The 26,184-nt window shown below is 35.0% G+C and overlaps 3 protein-coding genes across 3 annotated transcripts; all 3 read left to right on the top strand.

Moving 5' to 3' along the window:
• Positions 1-264: 264 nt before the first annotated feature.
• On the top strand, positions 265-4,170 carry LOC117327591 (baculoviral IAP repeat-containing protein 7-B-like). Its single transcript, XM_033884645.1, has 3 exons — positions 265-683; positions 1,681-1,841; positions 3,761-4,170. The coding sequence occupies exons 1-3, from the start codon at positions 470-472 to the stop codon at positions 4,163-4,165; spliced, it is 780 nt and encodes a 259-aa protein (XP_033740536.1). The 5' UTR covers positions 265-469; the 3' UTR covers positions 4,166-4,170.
• Positions 4,171-4,802: 632 nt separating this feature from the next.
• Positions 4,803-11,144, top strand: LOC117328369 (baculoviral IAP repeat-containing protein 8-like). Its single transcript, XM_033885896.1, has 7 exons — positions 4,803-4,869; positions 5,775-5,894; positions 8,067-8,126; positions 8,492-8,686; positions 9,267-9,371; positions 10,291-10,344; positions 10,787-11,144. The coding sequence occupies exons 1-7, from the start codon at positions 4,803-4,805 to the stop codon at positions 10,978-10,980; spliced, it is 795 nt and encodes a 264-aa protein (XP_033741787.1). The 3' UTR covers positions 10,981-11,144.
• A 5,980-nt stretch (positions 11,145-17,124) lies between these two features.
• LOC117327587 (glutathionyl-hydroquinone reductase YqjG-like) lies at positions 17,125-24,120 on the top strand. The gene is made up of 9 exons (XM_033884641.1): positions 17,125-17,387; positions 18,229-18,236; positions 19,010-19,188; positions 19,703-19,775; positions 20,437-20,635; positions 20,771-20,864; positions 22,100-22,216; positions 22,664-22,780; positions 23,406-24,120. The coding sequence occupies exons 1-9, from the start codon at positions 17,125-17,127 to the stop codon at positions 23,514-23,516; spliced, it is 1,161 nt and encodes a 386-aa protein (XP_033740532.1). The 3' UTR covers positions 23,517-24,120.
• The last annotated feature ends 2,064 nt before the right edge of the window (positions 24,121-26,184 follow it).

The following is a 26,184-nucleotide window of genomic DNA, read 5'->3' as shown; positions in this document are numbered from 1 at the left end:
CATTAATACAATAAAACTAAATATATTATACTTCAAAAAGTCTAAAACATTGCAATGTTATCTAATGAAGAAAGATGGTGAAGGACTCCAAATGGGGGAACAACTCGTACTGCATGGTGAGTGCAGTTGGATCTAATTTGACATTTGTGCCTGTTTTTGATAGTCAAATTGTCGTATGTTTTCCCGCTACAATGGTAGCTAGGTTATAACCGCATTATAATACCACTTACTTTTATATTTACAGAAATGCATCTGTTTCAACATCGACTCCATGAAAATCATTTATTTGTGAGCAATAACTGTGATCTAAATTTAATTGTGATACCTGATTGTACATATAGCTCACAGAAGTACATTTCAACTTCAACCGGGCAGCTGGTCATGCAGATCACATAATTTTAAAGCGCTCTGTGTTTATATTGAAAGAGCCGAACACGATTATACAGTAAAGTTGGTCCTAACTACAGACATGTCAGATCCGAAGCGGACACCGCCTTTCACTCCTCCAGGACAGCAGACAAACTCATTTACACACACACAGACTCCCAATAGTGCAGCAAGGAGTGTGCCCCGATATCCACAATACTCAGATGTATGGACGAGATTGAATACCTTTTATAATTTCCCAAGGAACTCGAACCAGTCAACACGTAGCCTGGCTGAAGCAGGATTTTTTTATAATGGTTAGTTAAACAGTTAGCGATCCATCCGTGTAGATTTACAATGAAAGCCATATCACCATAAATTCAACCAGGTCTGAAAATCTGTTTAGAATGAAATTAAAACGCTACTCTAGTTTATTTATTATCATACTAATTATATATATATTATCGAATTCAACGGAATTGATTCATGGTTATAAGTGATGAACATTGTTTTACGTATCTCTACTCTTAGCATAGGTCCTCCCCTTGCAATATCCTATATTTTCGTTACCATCACCCTTGGACCACCACAGGAACCTGAACATAGTAATATATAACCTATCGGGGATTTAAATGACTGTTTCTATCTATAACGGCAACTTAAATACGATTGCACAACGTTTGGACATTATTAAAAATGGATCAGTTTTTGTAGAATTTTCTATGATACACTAAGCGAAACTGCAACAAAAGAACGATATGTTTTTGCCCGTTGCGATGAAATAAATGCAGGCCAGAGTGCTATGCAACGTCTACCCTTATAAAGGTTATTATTCTATTACGAACATGTTAGAATTAAGCGGCATGAAAAATACGATGCTGTTGATGTAATTGTAAAGGTGCCGCTTTAAATAAATTATGCAGCCAGGAAAAAACCCAAATACCTGACCCATGGGAACTTTTAATATATAAGTATATACTCTCAGGTAAAACCCAAATACATTATGGATGAGAACCACTCTATATCCGGGACATTATCGATCAGTACACTCCTACAGAAGGTGCCACTAGGGAGGTGCAAGGGAGGTGATAATAATTATATATATACACCATAAATCATATGTACTAAAATTACTCTTGTATGCAAGATAGTTAGTGGTTCATGGAAGGTGATTCAGCATCAGTATATATAATAAAGCAGTTCAGTTTTTTAATGATTACTTCTATTTGCGTTATATACATTTAATTTATAAATAAGTTTTTTTGCCATCAGTAGTGAGTGATTTATCAACGTTACCACTTAAATACAATTTAGGGAAAAGCGATTGCGTGTGGTGTTTCTTCTGCGGTGGACCACTTAGTAACTGGAAGTCCGATGACGACCCTTGGATCGAACATGCTCGTTGGTATCCTGATTGTCATTATTTGCAAGGAAGAAGGGGCCAACAATATATCGAAATGTGGAACCAACCACAGGTAATAATTTCACATTACTACCCTTAAGAATGATTATTATCTAAGATAAGAATTATTTATGAAGAAAAAGACGCTTGCTACTATTTAATTTGGCTCTCTGCTTGAAGGAATGTTGCTCACATAAGCCTATTTTACCATAGACCACTGGCAGCTATCGATAACACCTTTGATTGGTGTCACTTGAATGTAATATTTTTGTCTCGCCTGAAGTGAAAAAGTTGTCACACCGTACGGTGTCTTTGTCAACATTTCTTTCTTTAAGTTATGCGCTTAGATTGATGCTCAAAAACATACATGATGATTAGAAGTTCATATGAACGTCGGGGTTTAGTTGCTATGTACGTCTGCTATCTTGAACCCGTTGTTATACAGCAGAATGAAGATCTTCAATATGGTTGCCTAAGCAACCTACGAATAGCCCCCCCCCCCCCCCCCCCCCCCCCCCCCCCCCCCGGACATCACTTCCTGGTCATCATCGTGTGCTCGTGTGTAGAAGTGTGTGTGTGTGAGTGAGTGTGTGTGTGTGTGTGTGTGTGTGTGGGTGTGGGTGTGGGTGTGTGTGGGTGGGTGTGACGTCATTGTTTTTTGACAGTTTAAAGTTTGTAAACACTATTTCTCAGAAAGTTCTTTATTTGTCTTTCTGAAATCGTATATGTAGATTAAATAAAGATCGAAGTAAGAGTCGGCCAACAGCCCTTAGAAATATGAAGTTTGCTCTTATCTTGATATAATACCCATCGCATGTCCCCTGTTTGACGTAACCCAAGTTTTCGGATTTTGTCAACCATGGCGTACGCCAGTTGCCAAAGGTCACGCGCTCTCAGAACAAGAACAACTGTCCTGGTTCTCGTCAATGACCAGTTGGGTATTCGCAATATTTGTTTGCGTACGGATACAGACGTGGTGGATCTAGTCGTTGTCTTTCACTGCAATGTGTAGCTGCAAAGTATTCGTTCTTCCTCCTAAGAGCTAACCCAAGGGGTCGAGTCACTCTCGGGTCCAAGGAGGCGCTGGTTCCATTAGTCGATGGTATTTTTTTTCTCTTTTTGAAGCATACGATTCCTCTTCACCACAATCCTCTTACCGCAACTCTGAAGGTTTTTCATTTTGTTGTAATGTCGAGACGGACTGCTCCAACGAAAGTATCTCCTATTTCGTTCTTTCGTTGGAAAACACATTTCCCAACCGCGATACTACTCGCAGGAATTGTATTTAAGTACTGTTTCAATCGCTTCGTTGGTTCCGTCTATCTCCTCCCTTTCCCCTAAGGTGTGCTGGACGCCCTTGCTCTCGATTTGGATTCAAATTCAATCCGTCCGTGATAAAGTCGCAAAAAACAAATTGATATTTTTGTTGATAATTCTGATACACGAATCAAGTTTTTTTTCAACGATTTGAGTGAATTTCGGATAATGTTTCACGAAAAATATGATTTTTGATGTTTAGTTTTTTCTTATATACTGCTAATTCATGATGAAAGCGAGTTGGACTGCATACAGATTTCATACTTGAGCATGCGACAGGTTTATAGAATATGGGCTATGGAAGTTCGATTTTGTTTTGAGCCCAGTTTCTCAGTAAGTATCAAAGTTAATCCAACTGGAGATTTTAGTTGTTTTTGGAAATCTTTAATTTTTCTTTACTGACAAAGAGGGATAGACAGGACACGTATTTACATGCAATTCTTTCTGAAAACGACCATTTTGCAACATTATATTATCATTTAGGTTAAAACTGTATATTATGCTTAAAGAACATAGGTAAATACATGTACTACATACTGTTAGTCATTTTCTCTATAATTCAGTGTTTGTCTGTCACAGTGTACTTTGTTACGACAGATATAAATATAAAATTATATATATACACAGGGTACTTGAGTCAACATGTATTGATATTATATATGTATTCATACACAGCCTGGTGAATCCACTAACGGATTAAGAGAATTGCCTGATAGGTATAGGGACAATGCCACCCAGAACCAACTGTCAAGGACAGATCAACCCCAAAGTAGACACCATTCTTTCGAAGTATTAAGGCCTCCAACAAGTCACAGCCTTCAGACTGGTGCAATCTCTGATGCATATGAACGAGGAGGACCTCGTCCTCACCATCAAAACACTTACAGTCAACGTCAATTTCCACAACGATATACCCCTGAAGGCAAAAGCCAGGTAGCCGTAAAACTAAACAACACTCACACAAGGAAACATGAACGTTCTGGCACACGTAACCTTGCACTATCAGCACCTAAACCTTCAGCCAGAGAGGATTCAAGAATTCGACCTATCCGAGGTAATTGCAAAGGTACAAACAGTTGAACTTCCTTGGCATACATTTGTTTATTTAAAAAATATGACTACTATGAATTATATTTTATGCATCCGCCATAAAATTACGGTGAGGGGATGCGGTTTGGGATAGGGGATTAGGGAATGGGGAAGGTGGTGGCGATGTGTTGTATGGGGCATATTTTGTTAAACTTTATTATGCAAGGGTCACATATATTTTGTCAATGTTTTCAGCAACTTCATTCTTTCACAGATTGTGGTAAAATATTTGAGCGCATCTGATAGCCTTGCGTTTCAGAATTCAAAGCTCAAAGCCAATGACATAGTTGTTATATATAGAAAATCATCAACCAGTCGCATTACTAGCTACTTTATTTCTGAATAATTTTGATGAAATTTTATCCCAGCCATAAAATGAGAGAGAGGGGACATAGTTGTCGATCCAATCCCATCACATCCCGAACTTAGATAGATCACTGAAAATAATTCCATATCACAATGGGGGTATTTGTGTGTCCATTCATTTTGTCGTGGTTTCAAACGACAATTGTTCAACTAGTGTTAATATTTCATCATGTTATTTTTAATGATCTTCATAGTATGTCATTTTCTTTCTTTTTTATTTCTAGACAAAACCGACGACGGACACTTTTCAGTTATTTCTAAAATGAAAAAGAATGGTTTGGACGAACAAACGATACAAAAAGCTATACATCTATTACAACGCACACATGGTAAAATATACACAAAAAACATCTATGTGTCTTATAGGGACCACAGAACCAAATCAAAAATAGATTGTGGGGTTTCCCCGTTTGGCAGAAGATTTAATAAGGTGAATGGGCCTACTATTTTTTATAGCCTGTTTTTGTCAGGGAGAGTTAATTAAGTGTGTATTTTGTTGTGAATTTAGGTGAATTTTTGGTACTGAATTCAATTCAAGATAGCGGCCCCAATATACAAAAAGTTCAAATTGGTAGAATTTTTGTTGAACACTCCATTTAAGCAGACAGTGGTAAACGTTAACACTATCGTCTATGGGAAATCATTTGGTTCCGTGGTTCCTATAGAAATCGTATGCCGCAATTTACTATATATATAAAATACAAACATTCGATATATAGCAATTTTTGCGATTCGTTATAGATCTAGCTAGACTGATTTACAGATGCCCCTGCAGCCATATTGTGTAAAAACATGGTTGAGTTTTATAAGCAAGTGTCATATACTAATTTGTGTGTATATTTTAAAGTTGATTTAAAAGAGACCATCCAATCGAAATAATGTCATTATAAGTGAACAGCGTACGGATTTGACCTTGATTCGTATAGCGAGTATCGTCAGTGAAGCAGAAGTCACATATTCTACCGGTGCACCTGTTATTGCGCTAGAAGATACACACTTTAAAATGCATATATCAATGCATACATATATACAAAGTGTGTAATGTTGTCTGAGTGATAACCATGGACATTATATCTAAAAAATAGTTTGATGAATATAGTGATTGGTTTCAGTTGATGTTGAAACCCGATTCTTGGATAGTGCACCTTCAAAAAATCAAATAGGAAATTATTGATCTACACGATAAATGTATGCAGTTGTATTGAAGAAGATGATGATAATTGCTTTTTCCAAGGTTCAGCAGACATCGATGCAAACGAGGTCATAAATCTAATACTTGACCATGCGGCAAGAGCATGTTTTGAACAGCAGTCCCGAGTTGACGGTCTACCATCTTTAGAGACAGAAGCGTCAGGTAGATAATGCTATGAGAACAAAACTGTCAACATTTTATCAAAACGTTTAAACTACATGGTGACATACTTCTGCCATCCTGTTATTTAGGCTGCGTACTGTAACACGCCTTTTGAGATAATTATTGGGACATGTTAATTTTTTTTGAGAGAAATCATATTATTTTGCTTTACTTACCAGACTTTAAACAAAATTCAAATATACATATCGAAATGAACTATCAAAGTCATAAGTATTTGAACTTAATTTGATAATGTGGAATAGTTGGTGTTATTTTAACCGTAATCAGACAACAGGTTATTCAAATCGCTCTTCGTCCGTCCATCCGTCTGTTGTACGTCCGTGAACAGTCCTTGTTATCGCTATTCGTTAGGGATGTTCCACAAATCTCAGAGGAAAGTTTCCCTTTGGATTTTAGTTTTACATATTGAATTTGTTTTTTCTTCTAATTTATTTTATATTCATTTTCAAAATTATTTACACAAGACATATAATGCATCAAAAACACAAAAGACAAGCAATACATCATAAATATATAGACATGCAATATATATTGTACTTAAATGTAATTAAAACATGGATGTTATTGTAACTACAATCACTGATTGACAAAAATGTAAAATAAGCTGTGGTATTTTATAAGGGTGATCTATACGTATTGAACGTTAATACTGATAGAAAACAAAGTGGCCAACAGTCGACGATTTGTTATATGACTTTTGAAATTTGTTTTTGTAAATTTCAGAAAGTTCTTCATGGGTCACTTGAATTTGATGGTAGGATTGGATGGGGTTCGGGAAGGGAAATTTTGTCGATTTTATTATTAACAAAAAAATACTACAGATAAAAAAGTAGAGAAAAGATCAGTAAAATGCATATCCGATAAAGATCATTCGATGGTGGGCACCAAGATCCTAATGAGACCTCTTTTTAAAAATTAACTAAGGTTAGAGATTCCAATGTAATTTTTGTTTTGTTTTCTTAATACACTTTCAGTGCTTGAAAATGACGGGAGTCCATCGATTGTTCAAATTACCTGCTCTGCACAACAAGTCCAATGTAAATATCAAAATAATTTAATCTTTGCCTGTAGCATTGTTGAACTTATTTAAATCTTCAGTTTGTACTTTTTAGCTCTTCTTGTCCCAAGGACCGGTGAGCTTATGCCATGACGAGGGGTCCGTCTGTCCGTCTCCCGTAGTTTGCCCGTCAACTTTGAATCGTAACTAATCGTAATGTACTACATAGATTTTGGTCAAATTTTGGAAAGGGGACAAATTTTACGTAAATGGTGTCTCTAGAGCCGGGGGGTGGGCCCAAGAGGAGAAATAGAGCGAAGTCCTTTAAATCATTACTAGTTATGAACGAATGGATGGATTTGGACCAAATCTGGTCTTAAGCTTTCTTTGGAGAAATGGTGCTATATAACTTTATATGTTAAAATGATAGTTGTGATAGTATCTATCTAGGGGGCACGGAGTCAAATAGCGCTGTGAATATTTATCACTCTTCGTCAAGACGAGATTATATTTTGAAGTCCATGCGCAACTCAGTTTTGTATTAACTAAGAAAAGAACCGTTGGTAAGATTTAAGGAATCCATTGCTTGATGAAGAAAATTGATTATTGGTTTACTGAAAAGTCTTGCGTTAGTATAATTCGTGGTCCTCAAAATCAAAAGCTTTAAACAAACATGATTCCGTCTACTTTAAAAGGATCTAAGCCTAATTTTTATAGAGCACATTGTCGGAGGTAAATTAAACTTACAGTTGCATCAGTGGATGACACAGGTGTACAATGTTATAATATGAAATAAAGGAACAGGATTGATCAAGTTATTGAAAATATGACCTGGGGTAAAATTGGAAAAGTGTATAAAATGTTTCAAAAGTAGAAGGCATAACCTTTTTGGGCAGAGTGGGTGATAGCTAATATAGGAGAGCAGAAGTAAAATCCTACTTTGATAGACAGAATAGGAACCGCGCTGCACGAAGGTATGTTTTTTCGATACCAAATAAAATTTTAAATAAAAAATAGCTCCCCATCCCCACCCCACACACATATTGTTACCTTGTTGCTAAGACTTAAAACTGAACTTGATAATGGAAAGATTTTGAATATCATTATACATTTTTACTGAGAATTCTTAATGTCTTGTTACCTTATACTTCCAGCACTTGACGATGACAGGGAATCATTGATTGTTCCAAGTCACTGCTCTGCACATGTCCAAAGTAAATATAAAAATTATTACAGCCTTTGCCTGTAGCATTGTTGACACATTTGATTTTGGTATTTCTACGTTTGATTTACGGCGTTACGGTACATTCGGACACTATTAGGGCATCACGGTACATTCGGAAACGCTGCTTCGCCTGCTTTTGGTCTGACCAATAGATATCAATGTCGAGCTATTTAGAAAGGGGTCTTATAGCGCAGTGGATAGCAAACGCCTTTCCTTAAGATGTGCGGGGTTCATAATCTCTGGTATGCTTCTAACTCATCAAATATTTTAAGTAAGTTTAAGTTGAATGGGAAGGCGTTAACATATGCTGTCTACATTTCTTGCCATTTTAATTTTATTTTTCCATGGGGTTAGTTGATCCAACCAGAAGGCGATGTGGAAATTATGACACGCCTCAAAGGATCACAACTTTGGGAGACACATGTTCTAACAATGGAGAACATCAGTCCGAGGAAGGGAATACTGTACTTGACTACGACAACATTTCTTCAGAACCGCCAGGGGCGATGGCCTCATCACAGCTGTCGGAAGTCGATGATAATTCAGATGGTAACAACAAGGATTTAACTTATCAAATATTAACTGTAAATCTGTATTAACATATTATACATACATGTAGGTATTTTACGTGGATAATGCACCCGACATCAGACAAGTTTTTCCGAATCCCTCAATCACTATGATAATAAAACGAGATGCCTTTAAATCACTCTGTCAGTAAATATTTTGATTTAAAATTTAGAGAACTATTATTCCATGTTGCAAAGGGTATACTTTTGTAACAAAACTGAAAATGAAAAGAAAAAAGTATCAACCTCCTCAAAATATGAGTCGAAAATGCCAGTAGATGTAATCATATACATATCCCTCCAAACAGGTTTTGTATAAACCTTTGAAATACTCTGGTCAAACATGTTTTCTTATGCTTCGTATGTTGATGGCATGTATGCCCTTTTTACCATACCTGTACGGAATTCTGTCTGAACTTCAACTTTGATATCCCCTTTTCTGAGAATCTCAGTTGAAATAAGTTGACTGAGTTAATAATTATTTTGTGATAAGGGGTAATACTTAAGAAGTCATTTTGGTTTACATTAAATTGATCTATTGTTACATCCGTCTCTTGCAGATTCTCACGATATTCACGAGTCCCCTGCTATTCTCAGTGTTAGGAGTATGGGCTACAGTGATCAAAGTATCCAACCTGCTTTGCAAAAGCTCCAGAATCGAAACAGTAATTATGCTTTGATTTATTTCGCAGGGATATATGTAGGTGCTAGCAATATGAGCATTATAGTGTAAATTCCTTAAAAATTACTGATACCATTTTCATTCATTAAATTGTTGTTTTCTTCAAGTATAACCACCACTCTACAGATATATTGTCACATCCTCAGTACAGAATCTAATATATATATATATATATACACACAAATGACGGAGGGAGACAACTTTTTGACTCGTGCCCTGATTCGGGCCTCGAACTCACGATCTACGGCACCCAATCGCCTAGCCAGAAATACCCGCAGCTTATACCGCTGCGCCACATCGGCGTTCTTGTGGCGCAGTGGTATAAGCTGCGGGTATTTCTGGCTAGGCGATTGGGTGCCGTAGATCGTGAGTTCGAGGCCCGGTCAGGGCATTAGTCAAAAAGTTGTCTTCCTTTGTCATTTGTGTTGTTAAGTTATATATCTATTTATTAGCACAATGTATCATATACACTATGTGTTGGTGATCCGAAGATATAGATTTGAATTTCCTGTCGTAGTTGTACCGAGAGAAATATATATAAATATATAGAATAAAGTTGAAATGTCCATGTGACGGTAAATAATAATAAAATAAAAAGCCAAACACAGATCTGTGTTTGGCTTTTTATTTCATTATAAATATATATATATCTATATAACACGATTAGTTCTAGTCATATCCAAGGAAACTACATTCAGGGTTGTAGTCATATTGTATCAACTCGCACGATGAATCTTGTCTTGACGTATATGTAACTGCTTTATTTTACAAGACAATTCTCTTATCTTTTTTTGATTTCATTTAAGACGGCATACAGTTCATAAATGATCTTTTTAAAACAAAATCAGGCAGATATATTTAATCACAATTTGCAAAACATCCATATTTATTGATCTATCTAGGCGAAGTCACAGGGGAAACATTGATGGCGGAAATTATCCAGTTTGAAGATCCTGGTATGTAAGGTCATGACACAGATGATTGTTCAGACAGAATGCACAAAATTGTATCAATTGATAACACCTTATCACACGCATATACATAGTACAAATTGGACGTACGTTAACATTTTGAGATCCACACAGGATTAGGTGTAAATATAATATAAATATTTTCTTCGTGCGATTTTTTTATATCCACTTGATCATGTCTCTTAACTGCAAGACATTACCCAATATCATTATTCACTATTAGGTTAATTTGTGTTGAAGATCTGCATGTGGAAGAAACGTAAAATGTTGCATGATTAATTTCCTCCTTCGAAAGGGCATTGCAAACTAAAACTTAACACTACTGATATATATATATACTAATATGTATTGTTAAAAAGTTGACATATGGCAGGCGATGCTACACATGAGATATGCAGAACGTTTATGCCATACGTTTTTTTTTCAGATCCAATAGTTGAGGAATATTGTAGAATGAAGGACAGCCTGACCTGCAAAGTATGTTTGATGAATACCGTCAGTATCACCTTACTACCATGTGGTCACCTTTTGTGTTTGGAGTGTGCAAAAAACAGCTCGATTAGAAGCTGTCACATTTGCCGAAGTCCGAAAAACAAAACTCAAAATATTTTTTTTGTTTAAGAAACTTTGCTTAAACAAAGCAGATGATCTATTGAACTCCGATATCAAACTCAAAACAATAGGAGAAAGTAATGACGATAAGTGAAATTAATGTTCTAATCATGTTGAATATTATGATAGTATTTTGTATTTTGTAATTATCAAGAATATGAAACAAATCTAAAGCTAAACACGGCGGGGAAATCCAAATTTGACAAACAGTTTTACTTCAGCCAATTTGGTAGAATAAAGGAACTGTGTGTCAAAACATCTAATCAAATAATGTACGAAAAAAAGCATATTCTAAAAGACATAATGATGCATTTGCTGCAAAGAAAAACAAGAACATTTTAATGCTCTCTCGCATATTTTTATGGGTATATGTTAATATAACTATTATAATTTAATGAGTATCACAGTGCGAAGAAGAAACCTGTCCGAGGATTCAGCAGTATCACTTCATATCATCATGGATTACGACATCGCAAGCAAATTGTGTGCAACAAATGATAGCGCACTGTCAGCCATATATTCTAATTGTAATTGCTGCATTATTCTATTGTTTATTTGCACACAAACATCTGCTTGACTGAACTGTGATATTGGGAACTATTGGGACCTCGATTATAAAAAAAACTGCGACATGCACATACCGTATTTGGGGAAACCACGTGCACAGGTGTCGTCAGTTAATAATCCAATATATAATCAAGGTTATAAGTAACTCTATCAGCCTAGTAGATGGAACGTATTTCTTGAAAGTGATTGACGACAAAACGTTTAAGATATGTCCTTATGAGAAGTCTCAGTCGACAGACAGATATTTATTTCTTCTTTAATTTTGGTACATGATTCATTCATTCATTCATTCATTCATTCATTCATTCATTCCAAAGAACTGCCGCTAGGATGCATGGAACGTTTAAAAATGGCAGGATTTTAGTTAGTTGGCCCATTATTTTCACGTCATAACATTATTAACACATACGTATTCAACATACATATCTGTATTGGTACGTGCGGCATGTCCATGATATCGCAATGGAAAACAAAGAAATCACGAAGTATATGTAGATACAAGTGTGGCTATGGTAGTACACAATGATAAAAGTTCAGTATCGTCAATGATATGCACAGTCATGATTTTTTCCATGATCATAATGTTTTAGAAGAATTATTACATATCTTATAAAATATATGATGTATAATTCACTTTAAATAAGATATCTTGTATAATAAATAATAGATCTGATATAATTTGGCTAAGTACCTGATAAACATTGTTCTATGAAATAACGCCAACTTCGCTTGCCCTTTTAAAGACTTGTTTGATATCGATTAAGACTAATCTAATCAATATATATTGAACTGCTTGTGGACAATCACTATTTTCCTGAAATTTTGTTGTTTCACTAGGACGATGGAGTAACTCACCTTGATCACATATATTCGGTGTAATTATAGAGGAGGCACGTTCATGTGAGGCAACTGAAGGGTTATCATCAATAAATGGAAACTTCAATATAGTAGTTAAATATTCTTGTTGGTCACGCTGAAAGTAAAGATAATGACTTTGATGTCAAATTCACGTGAAGTTATGAATGACGAAGTTGGAATGTGTTTATCAAAACGACGTTTCAATAACATTTCGAAAAAAATTTAAAATGGTGCAATGCTTATTTATACGTCTTGATTAGCTTATTTGTGTATCAATATTTTATATCATGGCTAAATCTTCAACCATTACGAAACACGTTTAACCACCTTATGACGATATTACTGTGGGAGGAAAATCTCGAGTTTATTACCATTGCGCAGCTAACGCCCCAAAGAGTTAAATGACCATGTCTGTCTAATATCCCCTTAAACGGCATTAAATCAACGGCACTATGATGAAACGAAACCAGCAGGGAGAGCTCTCAGTTTTTCTATGGAAGTTTTCCTTTTCTAGATACGAACAGTTGTAGTTTCCCAACGTACAGTGTTTGCATGTCCCGGTTGATTCGATGATCGGGAATTTGTTCTTACTATCACGATTCCGAGTATCCAGAGATACATGTTGGTGGAGACTACACGGAAGTTTAATGGTGTGCATCATGATCTCATTTACATGGGTGTGTGTTATATTTTCTGATAACTACACTATCACAATTTTTTCTTTTGGGGACATGGCATATATGTGGAAATACCTAGATTTGCATCGGATTTATCTTCGATCGTCGATGACACATATAGTGTCTATATCCTTTACAACACTGGTGTTATCAATTTTGTATTTAAAAGAAAATATCCGCGTTTTAACCTTTACTTATATCTGTGTAGTTCTTTTAATATGCTCAGTTTCACGATGTGCTTGCATTTTTGAGAAAAACCCTTTCTCTCCAGGGGTTTTAATTTTTTCTGCAATATGTTTTAACTATCTCAGTGTTGTGGATTATATATATCCAGTATTGTATTGCCAGATTATTATGGAACGTCAACACACAACACAATTTAAGTTATTCCGGGTATCATGTTTGAAGTATGGGAAGGCGACTGTTGATTTTACCTGCTGATTTAGGTTTAGTAATTCGATCATCTTTCCTTGTTCCGGATGTCTCATTTTCTCTCTTATTAGAAGCACTCTTATCTCGTTCCATTTGTATTGACTTAGTTTGTTATCAAGTTATCCTTAGCCGTTACCTTTTTGTATAGTTTCTTCATGTGATCTCTTACCTGAAAATGCAACGGATGATTAAATTTATTTAGATGATTTTACTATAATGATTGACATTAAGTCAACTCACTTACGGATAATACAACCTCAAGAATGAAGGCGTCTGGAGACTTGCATGTAATACAGTAATATTGTAATTGCAGTGTATCATACCAAGTAATATTACTTTTATTTTAGATTGATTATGCATGATGAATTAATGAGATTTGTTTTAGTTATCGATTCTGAATCTGAACGTGTCTTCGGAACAAGCAACGGAACTCCGTTTTAATAATCTTGTTCGTGTTTGCTTCGACTTAAAGAAAATACGGATGTCCCAGTAAAACACATGATATACTTCAATCGTCTTAGAAATAAAAATGTATATAGTATATAAAAAACAACGAATTGCATTCTTCATGAAATATAACTCATAAAAAGATAACCCAATTGGAGAACATCGGAGTGTGATATATCAATACAGTTAAAGTAACGTTTTTTTCTACTTTATCAACGTTCATTAACCAAAGTTATGTAACCCACAGAAAATAAGCCATGGTACTGTTTATGAAAATCGAAACGAAAACCACTATTTTGAAAAACATTGTTATTAGAGAAATATATATGTTCTAGATGATACATAATATGATAAAACATAAGGTCATTTCGTCCGCCGATTTCTTTACTCTACTGGATTATATTGTTGTGCTTTATTTTCCTGACAGTCTAGAGTTAGATGAAACGTTTTCCGAAACAAGGTGTGTAACAATGTATTGTTTAATTCTTTTATAGAGTTCACACATTAGTTATCTCGCATGTTTCCTCAAATGTCCCCAAATACCAGTAAGAAGTAATCTGGGTCAATCTTGATCCGAGTCTCGGTTGTTTCAGTAATGTCCATAGTAAGAGCGTGCTAGTTTAAGGAATAACTCATGTTTGCTATCATTAACTGGTGACGTGCGTCATTTAAAATATCTGAAAAAATGCAGTTTACACACCAGTAAACGATATATATATATATATATATATATATATAATATTCCTTATATTTACATATTAACCTGTGTTTTTGTTATGAAAAATTACATCGCTATTCTTTTATCGGCGTGATACGAATAGACGCAACAGTAGGGCAATTAATGGAATCGTTAAACAGCTGATTCAATTTTAACGGGAAAGGTTCTCAACTACAGACATAAACAAAATATAATTATACAGATTTTTTTCATTCGATTCCTGTAAGATATTTCAATTATCTTATTTTTTCATTGTTATATTTTAGTTATTCTACCATAATCCATTCATACTTAGTTGGAAAAAAGTTAAAATAGTAACGAAAATAGTCATTGTGCATTCACATTAATTGCATATGTGTGCACGGTCCGGCTATGAAAAATGTATTCCCACGCGTCAAATTTGATATAACACACTTTTGTTAGTAAGGTTATATAGCGAATACATACAGGAAATATAAATATTTACGTACATCTGTATGTATGACGACAGTTTCTATACCAATTCACTAACGCTGCGTTTAAGCTAATAGAAAATATCAATTTAATGTAATCTTTGTAAGTGCATGTAGGTATGCAATCAAGAGCTTTTGTTAACAATTAACACAATCATCAATTAGTTATATAAATCATTGTATATATATAATGAATTACTGTATAACCGCGTGTTTTATTTGACTATGCTGATCATGTGCCGTGCTGACAAAACATCGTGTAGCCCTGCTGTCATTATTCGGACACCCTCTCACATGTCTAGAAGATCGTAGTCTTTTCCTCCTTTTCCGAATGCACCAAGACGGATATCACAAATAGCGGCCTTTATATTCCATATTGTAGGAAGTTGGTCCATATGATTCTGAATTTGGACATTTTGAACCTAAGTAATTTGACAATTCGCCTAGAAAATTTCTGTATCTGGCTTACCCGAGGTGTGTCACGTTATGTTATCCTACTTTTTTTCACGGTCATCCATTCAATTGAACTCTGGTACACAAATGATAATTCTGATATTCAATATGAAATAAATTAATCCGCTGACAATATTTCATAATTTTATGACCTATTAATAGCTGCATTTTTATGCATATTGTTAGTGTAATCTCTATAGCATATTGATTGTTATGATATTTTTTATACTATAAACGGAATATGTTGTGTAGATATTAGTATACATGTACTTGCATAATTATTATGTATGAATGTGAAATTATTCACCAATTTTTAATGCCTTTTCATAGTTCAGTAATATAATTTTTAATCTTTTTCATTTTGTTTCATGCTTTATCCATCTATATATCATGTATTAAAAGGGATACACAATTCATTCCTCTCCATCATTATTTGTTTCAAAAACATGTTTGTCCTATTGTGTTCAACGAACAGCTTCCGTTCTGTCAGAATTTCGGAGCTTGCGATATTGGTTAGCAGACTAAGACTTTTGTTTGTATGCAAAATATAGATGATGTTGAATTTAAGAATACTCAAGCGAAAACGTAAAGCAAACCGTTGGTCTAACCTCCAGGTGACGAAAAGGCGGGGCCCAATAAGAAAAATATGAATATAGCACAATCTTTAAAATAGTTGTTCTTTTGAGGGAATGAAAGGATTTAGTCCATATTTGCCCTGAAGGATCCAAGAGGGAAGAGGTACTAACTTTGCAAAGGCGAAGGAACTTTTTTTTACGTCAATATGAAAGAAAGTCAAAATTAAAAGTCGATTCATCGGAACAAAGGTCAAGGTTATTAGATCAGTGGTCACAGTCAAGGTCAAATATAGTATCTGCAAATGGATGAACATTGTGTTGTACAGTTACGCAGTTGGTGGGAATTATAACTGACCAAGGGCAAGGACAAAGATCAAATTTTGTATCTTTTTCAATGATGAGCATTTTTTATGACATGAAGCCAAGCTGATCGGAATTAAACAAGATGTCAACATAACAAAGATCAAGGCCACTAGGTCAACGTTCAATGCCGTTTCAATCCTAAGGTCAAGGACAAATTTGATCTTTGACAAGACCAAACAAATCAAATTTTATAAATGAGTATTTAATAGTAGATATGGCAGTGAAAGGAAACAAGAGTTGAATCAAAGGATATTCAGTGATATGACAATTTTTTGTATTGAAATATATATAACCAAACGACGGAACCCTTGCTGACCTAACGTTACTCTAATTCGCTTTTAATTTTCTTTTGAACAAAGAAAAAAGTCAGCAGAAATACATGGTACTAAGATTCAGATCTTAAAATAGGAAAGTGTGCTGCCAGTGAGCGCGCGCTTGTTTATCTTAAACATTAATTTTTGTTTTAGCATGTGTCATACTATAATATTAAGTAGTACAGGACCTGTAGTAGTGGTGTGCGGCAAAATCATGTTTTAAACACACGCGGAGAAAAAGTATAACTCTTCTTTATTGGAGATAGAAAACACAGAGCTGGAATTATATATACCTTAATGCATGGATGCACAGTACGTGTGTATAAATCCCACATGTTCCACACTGTCAAGTCTATCACATATTGCACTATGCGATATTTCTGTAAACAATTATTACTTAACACGCGGACGGGCACCAAAAGGACACTGACACAGTTAACAAATGTATCATCAGCTTTAAAACGTAGGAATATGGTGGTTTCCCGTACAACGACTGAGTGTAAAGCAACCCTGTCCAGCAAAGGGGATTACGTCCGCAGTAAGTCCGCCTTCCGTGATTGGTAAGTATAGTATACCAAGCTTGGCGTTGATATATTATCTATATGCCATGCACCATTCTATATCTCCTTGGCTATTCATATCGTAGTATCTATTACAAACAACGTACAAACCACAAGTCCGGTCCGGACCATAGCTTTATACACTGTTTACTCACTGAATGGAAACTATGTTCAATTTTCTCATATGCGCGACTTCACATTTGTTTAGTATCGGTGTGTGTGTGTTTGCATGTGTGAGTAGCGGCAGACTTAATAATGAGTGCACTCACTGTTGTAGACGTGCGTTATATATATATTCATCTCAGCATATTGGTTTTACCAAATTCCTTTGTAGACAATAACCGGACTATATGTACTATGTTAGTTGTATGCTCATAGCAAATGAATATCACCAGCCAGATATGTATAATGATTATGCTGTGTTACTCATATTTTGTTTTTGATTGCTCACCAAAACATTTGTAACATTAAGTGTCCAAAAAACAATTGAATCAAACATCATAATTAATGTATTTTGTTTTGTTTTTCCAATTATATGACTGACTTTTTATGTAAAGCGTACTAGATAGCGATCATCTGTATTTAATTAGTGGCCACACAACTTATTGTGGTCAATGGAATGATAAGATAAGAGAAAACAGATTCGTTGTTCAGAAATCTGGCCAAACGTTATATACCCTTTACGATATAGCTGTTTTTTCACCTTTGTTAGTAAACTGAAATTTATACATCCTTTATATGTACTTATTGTAACAATATCATTTGTATACCCCGAATATGACATCTCGATGTATTATTGTTATCATTTTTTATTTCTTTTTGATCCATTTCTATTTTGTAGGATAACGGGTAAGTCCGACTAAGCGAGATCTAAATGACTTCATGATGGCATCATGTGACGTATGACTACCGACTATCATCTTAAAGTAGGTAGATAAGAAAATCGATATTAAGCAAGACTATTTTTAATTGTAACAAATCACTACCAGTAAAAAGAATTACGCTAGTTTACATTATATAGATAGTACATTGCTATACATTTCAGCTAGAACTAATGAGGGTGGCTAATTATGTTTGATTATATCATTAACATAATAAATGTATTCTTTGGATATTTTGTTATGTTGGTTATTGCCATCATGGTACTTATGCAATTATAATAGTGAATTAATGATCAATGCATTAATTTATAAAGCAAAAATATATATGATACCGTAAAAAGATATACTATGATCATGATCTTATGATGAAACGGAAAACATTAATAGACCATTTCACTTTTATACCATATATATTTTATATACATTATACAAACATAATACCATGTACATTAAAGTTGTCATGTTCACAGAAGATAAAACTGTAAGATTCCTATTGTATTGTACGACGAATTATTTATCGATTATTAATATACGTGTCTAATAAATTGTATTTAATTTTTAATGTAGTGTATGCACATTATCAAATAGCTGAATTACCATACATTGGCTATCAGAAAGACAAACAGGTGTGTTTAACAGAATACACATACGTTATGGGATGGAAAGCAATCGTAAAGATTAATTAAGGACGGATTATTCTTTCACTGTGTCTATGTGTTTATTTCTCTTTCAAATGTACAGCGGATGGATCGTCTGGGTATAAGGCAGAGTCCGGGCGGTATCACCTGTATGTCAGCCTAGCCTGTCCCTGGGCTCACCGTGCCCTGGTCGTTAGGAAACTCAAGGGGTTGGAACACGCCATCTCTTATGACGTTGTAGATTGGTTCCTGGATGTAGAAGGATGGTCTTTCACAGACAAGGTACCTAAATATATACTTTTTTGGTATTTCTTCTTGACAGCAGAAGTGAAGACATGTTTTGCATACTGGATGCAGTACCTTATTAATAATTATATAAATATATTATCAATGCGTATAGTTTTACATATTGAAACAACTAGTAACCTCTATAGAACAAGCAGTATTGTTCTGATACAGAATTTTTCTATTTGCTTTTACATTTGTTGATTTTTAATCGCACACAAAATGTGGAAACACACTATCCTTTAAGCTCAGATCATGATCACTGTATTGTAATACCTGACAAAAGCAATAGGAAGTGGGGGTGTCTACGTACCTGTGATTTCAGACACCACTTCCAGTGATGTATATTTCACTACCGTCAACAATTATCATTGTTGTATAAGATGCAGTAAGGGGGTTGTTCCTTAATCTTAAACTACATAGCAATTGCTAAAATAGACAGTTTGTGATTACGTTATATCCATCAGCTGTAGATATAACTTTTACACCATTGTTTATGTCGTTTTTCTAGAAACCTGCATGTACTTTGGATACAGTCAACCGTTGCTCACAGTTACGGGAAGTATATCATATAGCTAACCCAGGTCAGTAAAGATTAATTGCTATTCGCTTATTGATGTCCCCTTTTAAGGCTTGAGTGGTATATTTAACAACAGAGACATAAAGCTATCCTAGAAAGTAATTTTGCATTATATTTACAATTTAACAGCAGCATTTTTATGTTTCACAGTATACGAGTTTTCAATATCTGTCCTCCATATCACTCTCCTTCCTCATGCGGAAAAATACGAGCGTCATCGCTAACCCATCGTCGGTACCCACGTCATCTGTCTTTACATAGCTCGATATCGTGGGGGCATTTATATAAAACATCTCGTAATCATGATTTGTTCATGAACCAGTTCCAGTAATCTGATTGGTTCCAAATACTATGGTCAAGAAAATCTGACCAATCCGAAACGTCGTTTAATGTTGTTGTTGTTTTTTTTTCGAGATGGCAAATACAAAACATGACGATATATTGGCGTAGCCATCTTGGAATGCTGTTTCCATTTTCCGGACGAAGAGATTTTGATTGGTCGATCAAATTATCAATATTCCTGTTAAATCGAAGTTTGTCAAGCAAGTGCTCCCACAAGTCAAACGTACAGAAGTATTCATTATACCTGTAATTGTGTGTAAAGTAATAACATATATGTAATCATTAAATGTGACACATGCACCGGTGTTTTTGTTCTTATAAAGATTACGACGGCCGTGTCACCGTTCCCGTCGTGTGGGATAAAGAAAAGAAAACAATTGTAAACAACGAGTCAAGCGAAGTAATCCGGATGTTAAACTCAGAATTCAATGCTTACAGTGCAGCCGAGGAACAGCGGAAGTTGGATTTGTATCCTGAAAACCTCCGGAAAGACATCGATGGAGTAAACGAATGGATTTACTCGTATGTGTATTTTAACTTCAGTTAAGGCGACTTTGACGTCTATTGCTTCTATAATTCGCATGTTTAGGACTAGCTATCACCTTTTCAATGCAATAAATGCAACTAATAGAAAATAAATATTTAATTAAATGACAGGATGATCAACAACGGGGTATACAGAAGCGGTTTTGCTACAACTCAAGAGGCTTATGATGTAGCAGTGCGGGAGTTGTTCCAGGGTCTCAATAAGGTATACACAGCTACTTGTTTACAACCAACATGACTCTCGATCTATTGCTAAGGTTCGTCTTACCGACTAGAGTCGGTGCTCCCATGGTATTTATAAAGGGACCAACCAACCAATTGTTTTCCCATAGACATTAGTGTTAACGTTTTGGAGTATTTCATTCAAATTCTTGAATTTAATACGACAATTATGGTTTATAACAAAAGTTTAGGGTCTGATATAACACCTTATCAAAAAAAAAGTTGGGTCCTTCAGCTCAAATTTTCTCCAGGGTAGCCATTTTGAAAATGGGTGAATTTCGCAGTAAAAAATCTCAAAAATCTTAAATGTTTACCTGTTAATTATTATTACCTGAATTTTTTGGGAAAAAATCAATCGGACTTACGAAATTTATATCAAAATTTCTTATTGATAGTTACCTATCAGGCTACATATCTATTTTCTCGCTTCATAACATACTGGCCAATCAGTGGCTGCCAGACATTTTGTCCTTGGCTCAACTTTCTATACGCAGGGGCTGTTTCAAAAATATATTTTTTTTCAATTGGTTGGTTGTTCCCTATAGCTCACATGGCCCGAATTGGTCCGTCCGACAACTTTTCCTCAAGTTTGCTACTTGTCATGAACGAGTTCTTGGATTTTCACCCAATTTGATCTAAAGCACCTTACGTAAAAGAGAATCAGTTTTCTATAAATATTTAGTTTGGGCCCGATGGGCTTCAGTGACGTGATCCCAAAGGTAATTTGACACATTTTTCACAATACCCCTGCAAAAAGATATGTTTATTTGTTCCCAGAGACACTTAAAGGGTGGGGCACAATAAAGGAAATATGCCTGTTTAGAAAATTACTTTTTATTCTATAGGAATGAAACGATTTTATCCATATCAACCACAAGCATCCTTGTATAAAGAGGAGCAAATTAAGTAGAAGCGGTTGGTCTGCACCCCAGGGTAGAATTTTCTTTAAACTCCATCTTATTTTGCAGGGGCCTAGGTGTAATATATATATATATATAGGAAGTTCTTCGATTCACTTGAAAATACGGGATTTTTGTCGAAACTTGCTACAAATCATCCTTAGAGAAAAAGTATAATGCTTAACTTTATTTCGTTGTTAAGTATAACCTTTCATATTTCTTATCCCTTGCACGAATTATAGGTTATGTCTAAAATTACGTATTGTGGACGGTTATATTAATGCTTTAGGAATACTGATCTTCGATTTTGTTTCCACAGGTAGACGAAATCTTGTCTAAATCCCGCTATCTAACCGGAAGTGAACTGACAGAAGCAGATATCCGTCTATTTACAACTCTTATTCGGTTTGATTTGGTCTACGTCGGACATTTTAAAGTTAGTGCAAGATTATAAGACTTTTACCTATGTTGGGATGTAGGGATATTCCACCTGAGGGGTTACAAAATGTTGTCAAAACCGAGACTGTATTGAATTGATAGATGGGCATGTGTAATACAACCATAGCGATCACTGATGCATTGTCCTAGACAGACCAGTATTACCACGTAGAAGTGAGAGAGAAAAAAATGAACTGTCTGAATAAGTATTATCTATCAAATACAAATGCACCGAATAACAATCAAACATATATATATATGTCTAGCCTCCAAGGCCATAACGTTAGAACATCTTAAAACTGCATTTCGTTCATTGTATGAAGGACAGCCAATAAGAGATGAGTATTTGATTATTCTTATGTTTATGATACATTTTATCTTTATCCTTAATAATGCCCAAAATAAATGTTTCTTAATGTAAATATTTTCTATCTATTTTGTCTAGTGTAACAAGATGAGAATTGTCGACTTCCCTAATATTTGGGGATACTTGAGGGATTTATATCAGATCCCAGGGGTGGCCGACACCGTTAACTTCGAACACATCACTAAACATTACATGGTAAGGTTGTATTTAAAAAAGAGTTATAGCGTATCACGGGAAACTAGAGTATATTACTGTTTTACTGATCATTTACTGGAGAGTTACATATAAAAGTATGTACTGTTAGGTAACACCCCAATTAATTATCACTTAATCATTTACTGGAGAATCATATGTAAAAAGTATGAACTGTCAGGTAACACTCCAATTAATTATCACTTAATCATTTACTGGAGACCCACGTGTAAAAGTATGCACTGTCAGGTAACTCCCCAATTAATTATCACTTAATCATTTACTGGAGACACACGTGTAAAAGTATGCACTGTCAGGTAACTCCCCAATTAATTATCACTTAATCATTTACTGGAGACACACATGTAAAAGTATGTACTGTCAGGTAAGTAAATCTTGTAACGCAAGTCACTAATGTCTCTCGTTTTTCATGTCATTATATGACATGCTTCATATGAACCACTGAATGCTGCTTCATATGCTACTACTTTAACTAAGATTGGTTATATGTTTCTTAGAGAAAGTTATTCGAGTTCCTATTAACCCAATTATACCTGTGCATGTTAAAATGAAACTAAATATCGAAATCATTTACCCCGACATTGACACTCATATGTTGTCTTTATAGACGAGCCACGCCATGATCAATCCGACGAGAATTGTATCCATTGGACCTGATATCGACTTCACTACTCCACACGGCAGAGAAAGCCATGTCAGAAACTTAAAACAGACGTAAAAATAGCCGTAGATTTACAAATTCGAATTCTTCGCCACTTCAGACGACAGGAATGCAATGTGAAAAGCTGCTGAAAACATGATACATGAACTATCTAATTACTTCGTAATAAATTACAAAGATTATACAGCTGCTACCTCAGTCTATATAATGTTTCGTCAATCAACGCGATGACTAGTACTGGTACATTTGAAGATTCATTGGTGTATCTACGTTGATATCAACACATTTATAGAATCTAATGACAATCACATATGCTCTAATTTTTTTCACAAACGGTATGGCAGAGTCGTAATACTAATCCTAAGCACTTAACCAATCAGATTGATTTTCTCGTACGAGCGTTTGAAGTGTAATAAAACAGGATGACGGTAGTCCACTAGACGCGATGATTGGGAAGGGTTTTTACCTGTACAAGATCTAAGGAAGATCTAATATATATATTGAAAGTTCATAGTAGTTAATTATACTTTCATTTCCATAAACGTTTTTATATATATATATACATAGTGTTTCGTCTATTTGAGATGCTAATATGTATGAGGTGATATATACATATTTTCTTATATATTTTGTTACTATTGTAATTAAACAATGAAACGAATGAGGCCTTTATCTGGTTATTTGTACACTAAATAGAAATATCTACTGGATTTGTTTGTCTTGGTGACACATATTCACCATATCTTGTAAATTATATGTATTGCATGCACATAAACCGAGTTTAAAAGGCACAGACAATATTAAAACTCTTCAATGCCAATTGATAATTAGATACAGTAGAACCAAAGTATATATTAAATAACATCATACAGCTGTTTCATTCTATGACTCGATGGTGATGCTAAAGTGTTCATACCTTGGAGGTGACAGAGGAATTAAAAAAGAAAAGGGTGCAAAATGAAGTTAATTACGTGGAAGTTATTATTACAGACGATGGCTCAGATAACTAGACTGTGACCAAATCAATGTAGAAAACGTGTTTTTAAAGGACCACTAAAATGTGACCAGGTCAACTTAGAATCCGTGTCCATAAGTACAACTAGACTGCTACCAGGTCGACACAGAAACGTGTCAATAAGTACAACTAGGCTGTGACCAGGTCGACACAGAATAAGAGTAGGACACTACACGGTATACATGATAAACCGTGGATTATAAGACGACCACATCTTCTACATATCTTTTACAGTCACATCAGTCACACCCGAAGAAGAGTTAACAGATAGTTTACCATATAGACAAGAGAGGCATGTACTAACTGTATAGGTACTAATGATAAAACAAATTAAAGATCAACGGGACAACTCTTGAAAAGATTGGCCATGTAAGGATGATAATAAAATATTATATTCGAGTGACATAATAAACATTGGCTTCTTGTACTTGTTATTATTATCTTTATTCACATAATAAAGGATTGATGATTTGCTGTCTAATGTTTTATTGATATACTTAATTAATTAGGTCAGCAGACGAAAACATGTAATGTGGTCATCTTTCATTACCCATAACGATGAAACCGGTTATGCGGATGAACTGTCATAACAACTTCATTTATCCATAAACTTCGAATAATTCTCGAGATATCCTTAGAGATATTGGGATATCTACCACCACTATAAAAATACCATAATTCGTACCATCGAGCATTATGTTCTAAACAAAGACACCTCCATATAACAAACTGCCTTTTATAAAGGTCAACTTTAACGAAACGCTGTCTATATAAAAACGGGGCCGCGGTGGCCGAGTGGTTAAGGTGTCCCGACACTAGCCATCCACCTCTGGGTTGCGAGTTCGAAACCTACGTGGGGCAGTTGCCAGGTACTGACTGTAGGCCGGTGGTTTTTCTACGGGTACTCCGGCTTTCCCCCACCTCAAAAACCTTGCACGTCCTTAAATGACCCTGGGATGTTAATAGGACGTTAAATAAAAAACAAACCAAACAAACCAAACTATATAAAAACGATTCGATAGGGTAGAAAAAGAAAACATTCTATTAAGGCAACTTTTATGTGAAACGTGTAGAAACACATAAACATATAATCTCCATTTCAGCAGAATCTGTCTATAATTCAAATGCCACAAAGCCTGTATTAAAACAGTAATTAAACGATTACATGAAACCCTAAATCATAACCATCGATATTCCTGTTCCTCATCTGAGCTTTGTTAAATATCCCATTATTTAGTATTATTGAAATTATCTGCTATTTCTTTATCAGATCTAAGGTTTGAACCCTTGAGCATGTTGATGTGAATAATGATATTGCTACATTTCTTTTAAATAAACAACAACAACAACAACAACAACAACAACAACAGAAACGAATCCTTACATGATAAGGAAACCATATATCAAACTCAAAACGGATTAAGCGGGAGTAAATAACAGACAGGTTTTCATACCACATATAAGGTAATAGAATACTTTCAAATGATATAATGATGTTGTCCATAAAACTGTCCCTTGGTCTTCATCAACCTGTATCTTTTAAACATGGCATTGTTAATTTCGCCCTCAGAAGTCGACATCTGTAACGGAAAATTCTTCCTCTTTAATAGCTTTAACTATGTAAACAGTAACTCAGTGATCCATGAATCAATAATACACATGTACCGACTACACACGTAGCACACTGTCGGATATATCAACCGTAGTAAA

This window comes from Pecten maximus, chromosome 5 (genome assembly GCF_902652985.1).
Source record: "Pecten maximus chromosome 5, xPecMax1.1, whole genome shotgun sequence".
NCBI lineage: Eukaryota > Metazoa > Mollusca > Bivalvia > Pectinida > Pectinidae > Pecten > Pecten maximus.
Note: the sequence above shows the minus strand (reverse complement) of the source record. Positions and strands in the feature narration are given on the sequence as shown.

Bases quoted from the DNA above. Each gene is read 5' to 3' on its own strand.
- LOC117327587 (XM_033884641.1), top strand. From the start codon at position 17,125: ATGCATGGATGCACAGTACGTGTGTATAAATCCCACATGTTCCACACT. The intron at 19,776-20,436 runs GTCAGTAAAGAT...GTTCTTATAAAG, and splicing joins ATATCATATAGCTAACCCAG to ATTACGACGGCCGTGTCACC. The intron at 22,781-23,405 runs GTAAGGTTGTAT...TTGTCTTTATAG, and splicing joins ACATCACTAAACATTACATG to ACGAGCCACGCCATGATCAA.
- LOC117327591 (XM_033884645.1), top strand. From the start codon at position 470: ATGTCAGATCCGAAGCGGACACCGCCTTTCACTCCTCCAGGACAGCAG. The intron at 684-1,680 runs GTTAGTTAAACA...AATACAATTTAG, and splicing joins AGCAGGATTTTTTTATAATG to GGAAAAGCGATTGCGTGTGG. The intron at 1,842-3,760 runs GTAATAATTTCA...ATTCATACACAG, and splicing joins AAATGTGGAACCAACCACAG to CCTGGTGAATCCACTAACGG.
- LOC117328369 (XM_033885896.1), top strand. From the start codon at position 4,803: ATGAAAAAGAATGGTTTGGACGAACAAACGATACAAAAAGCTATACAT. The intron at 8,127-8,491 runs GTAAATATAAAA...CCATGGGGTTAG, and splicing joins CTGCTCTGCACATGTCCAAA to TTGATCCAACCAGAAGGCGA. The intron at 9,372-10,290 runs GTAATTATGCTT...TGATCTATCTAG, and splicing joins AAAGCTCCAGAATCGAAACA to GCGAAGTCACAGGGGAAACA.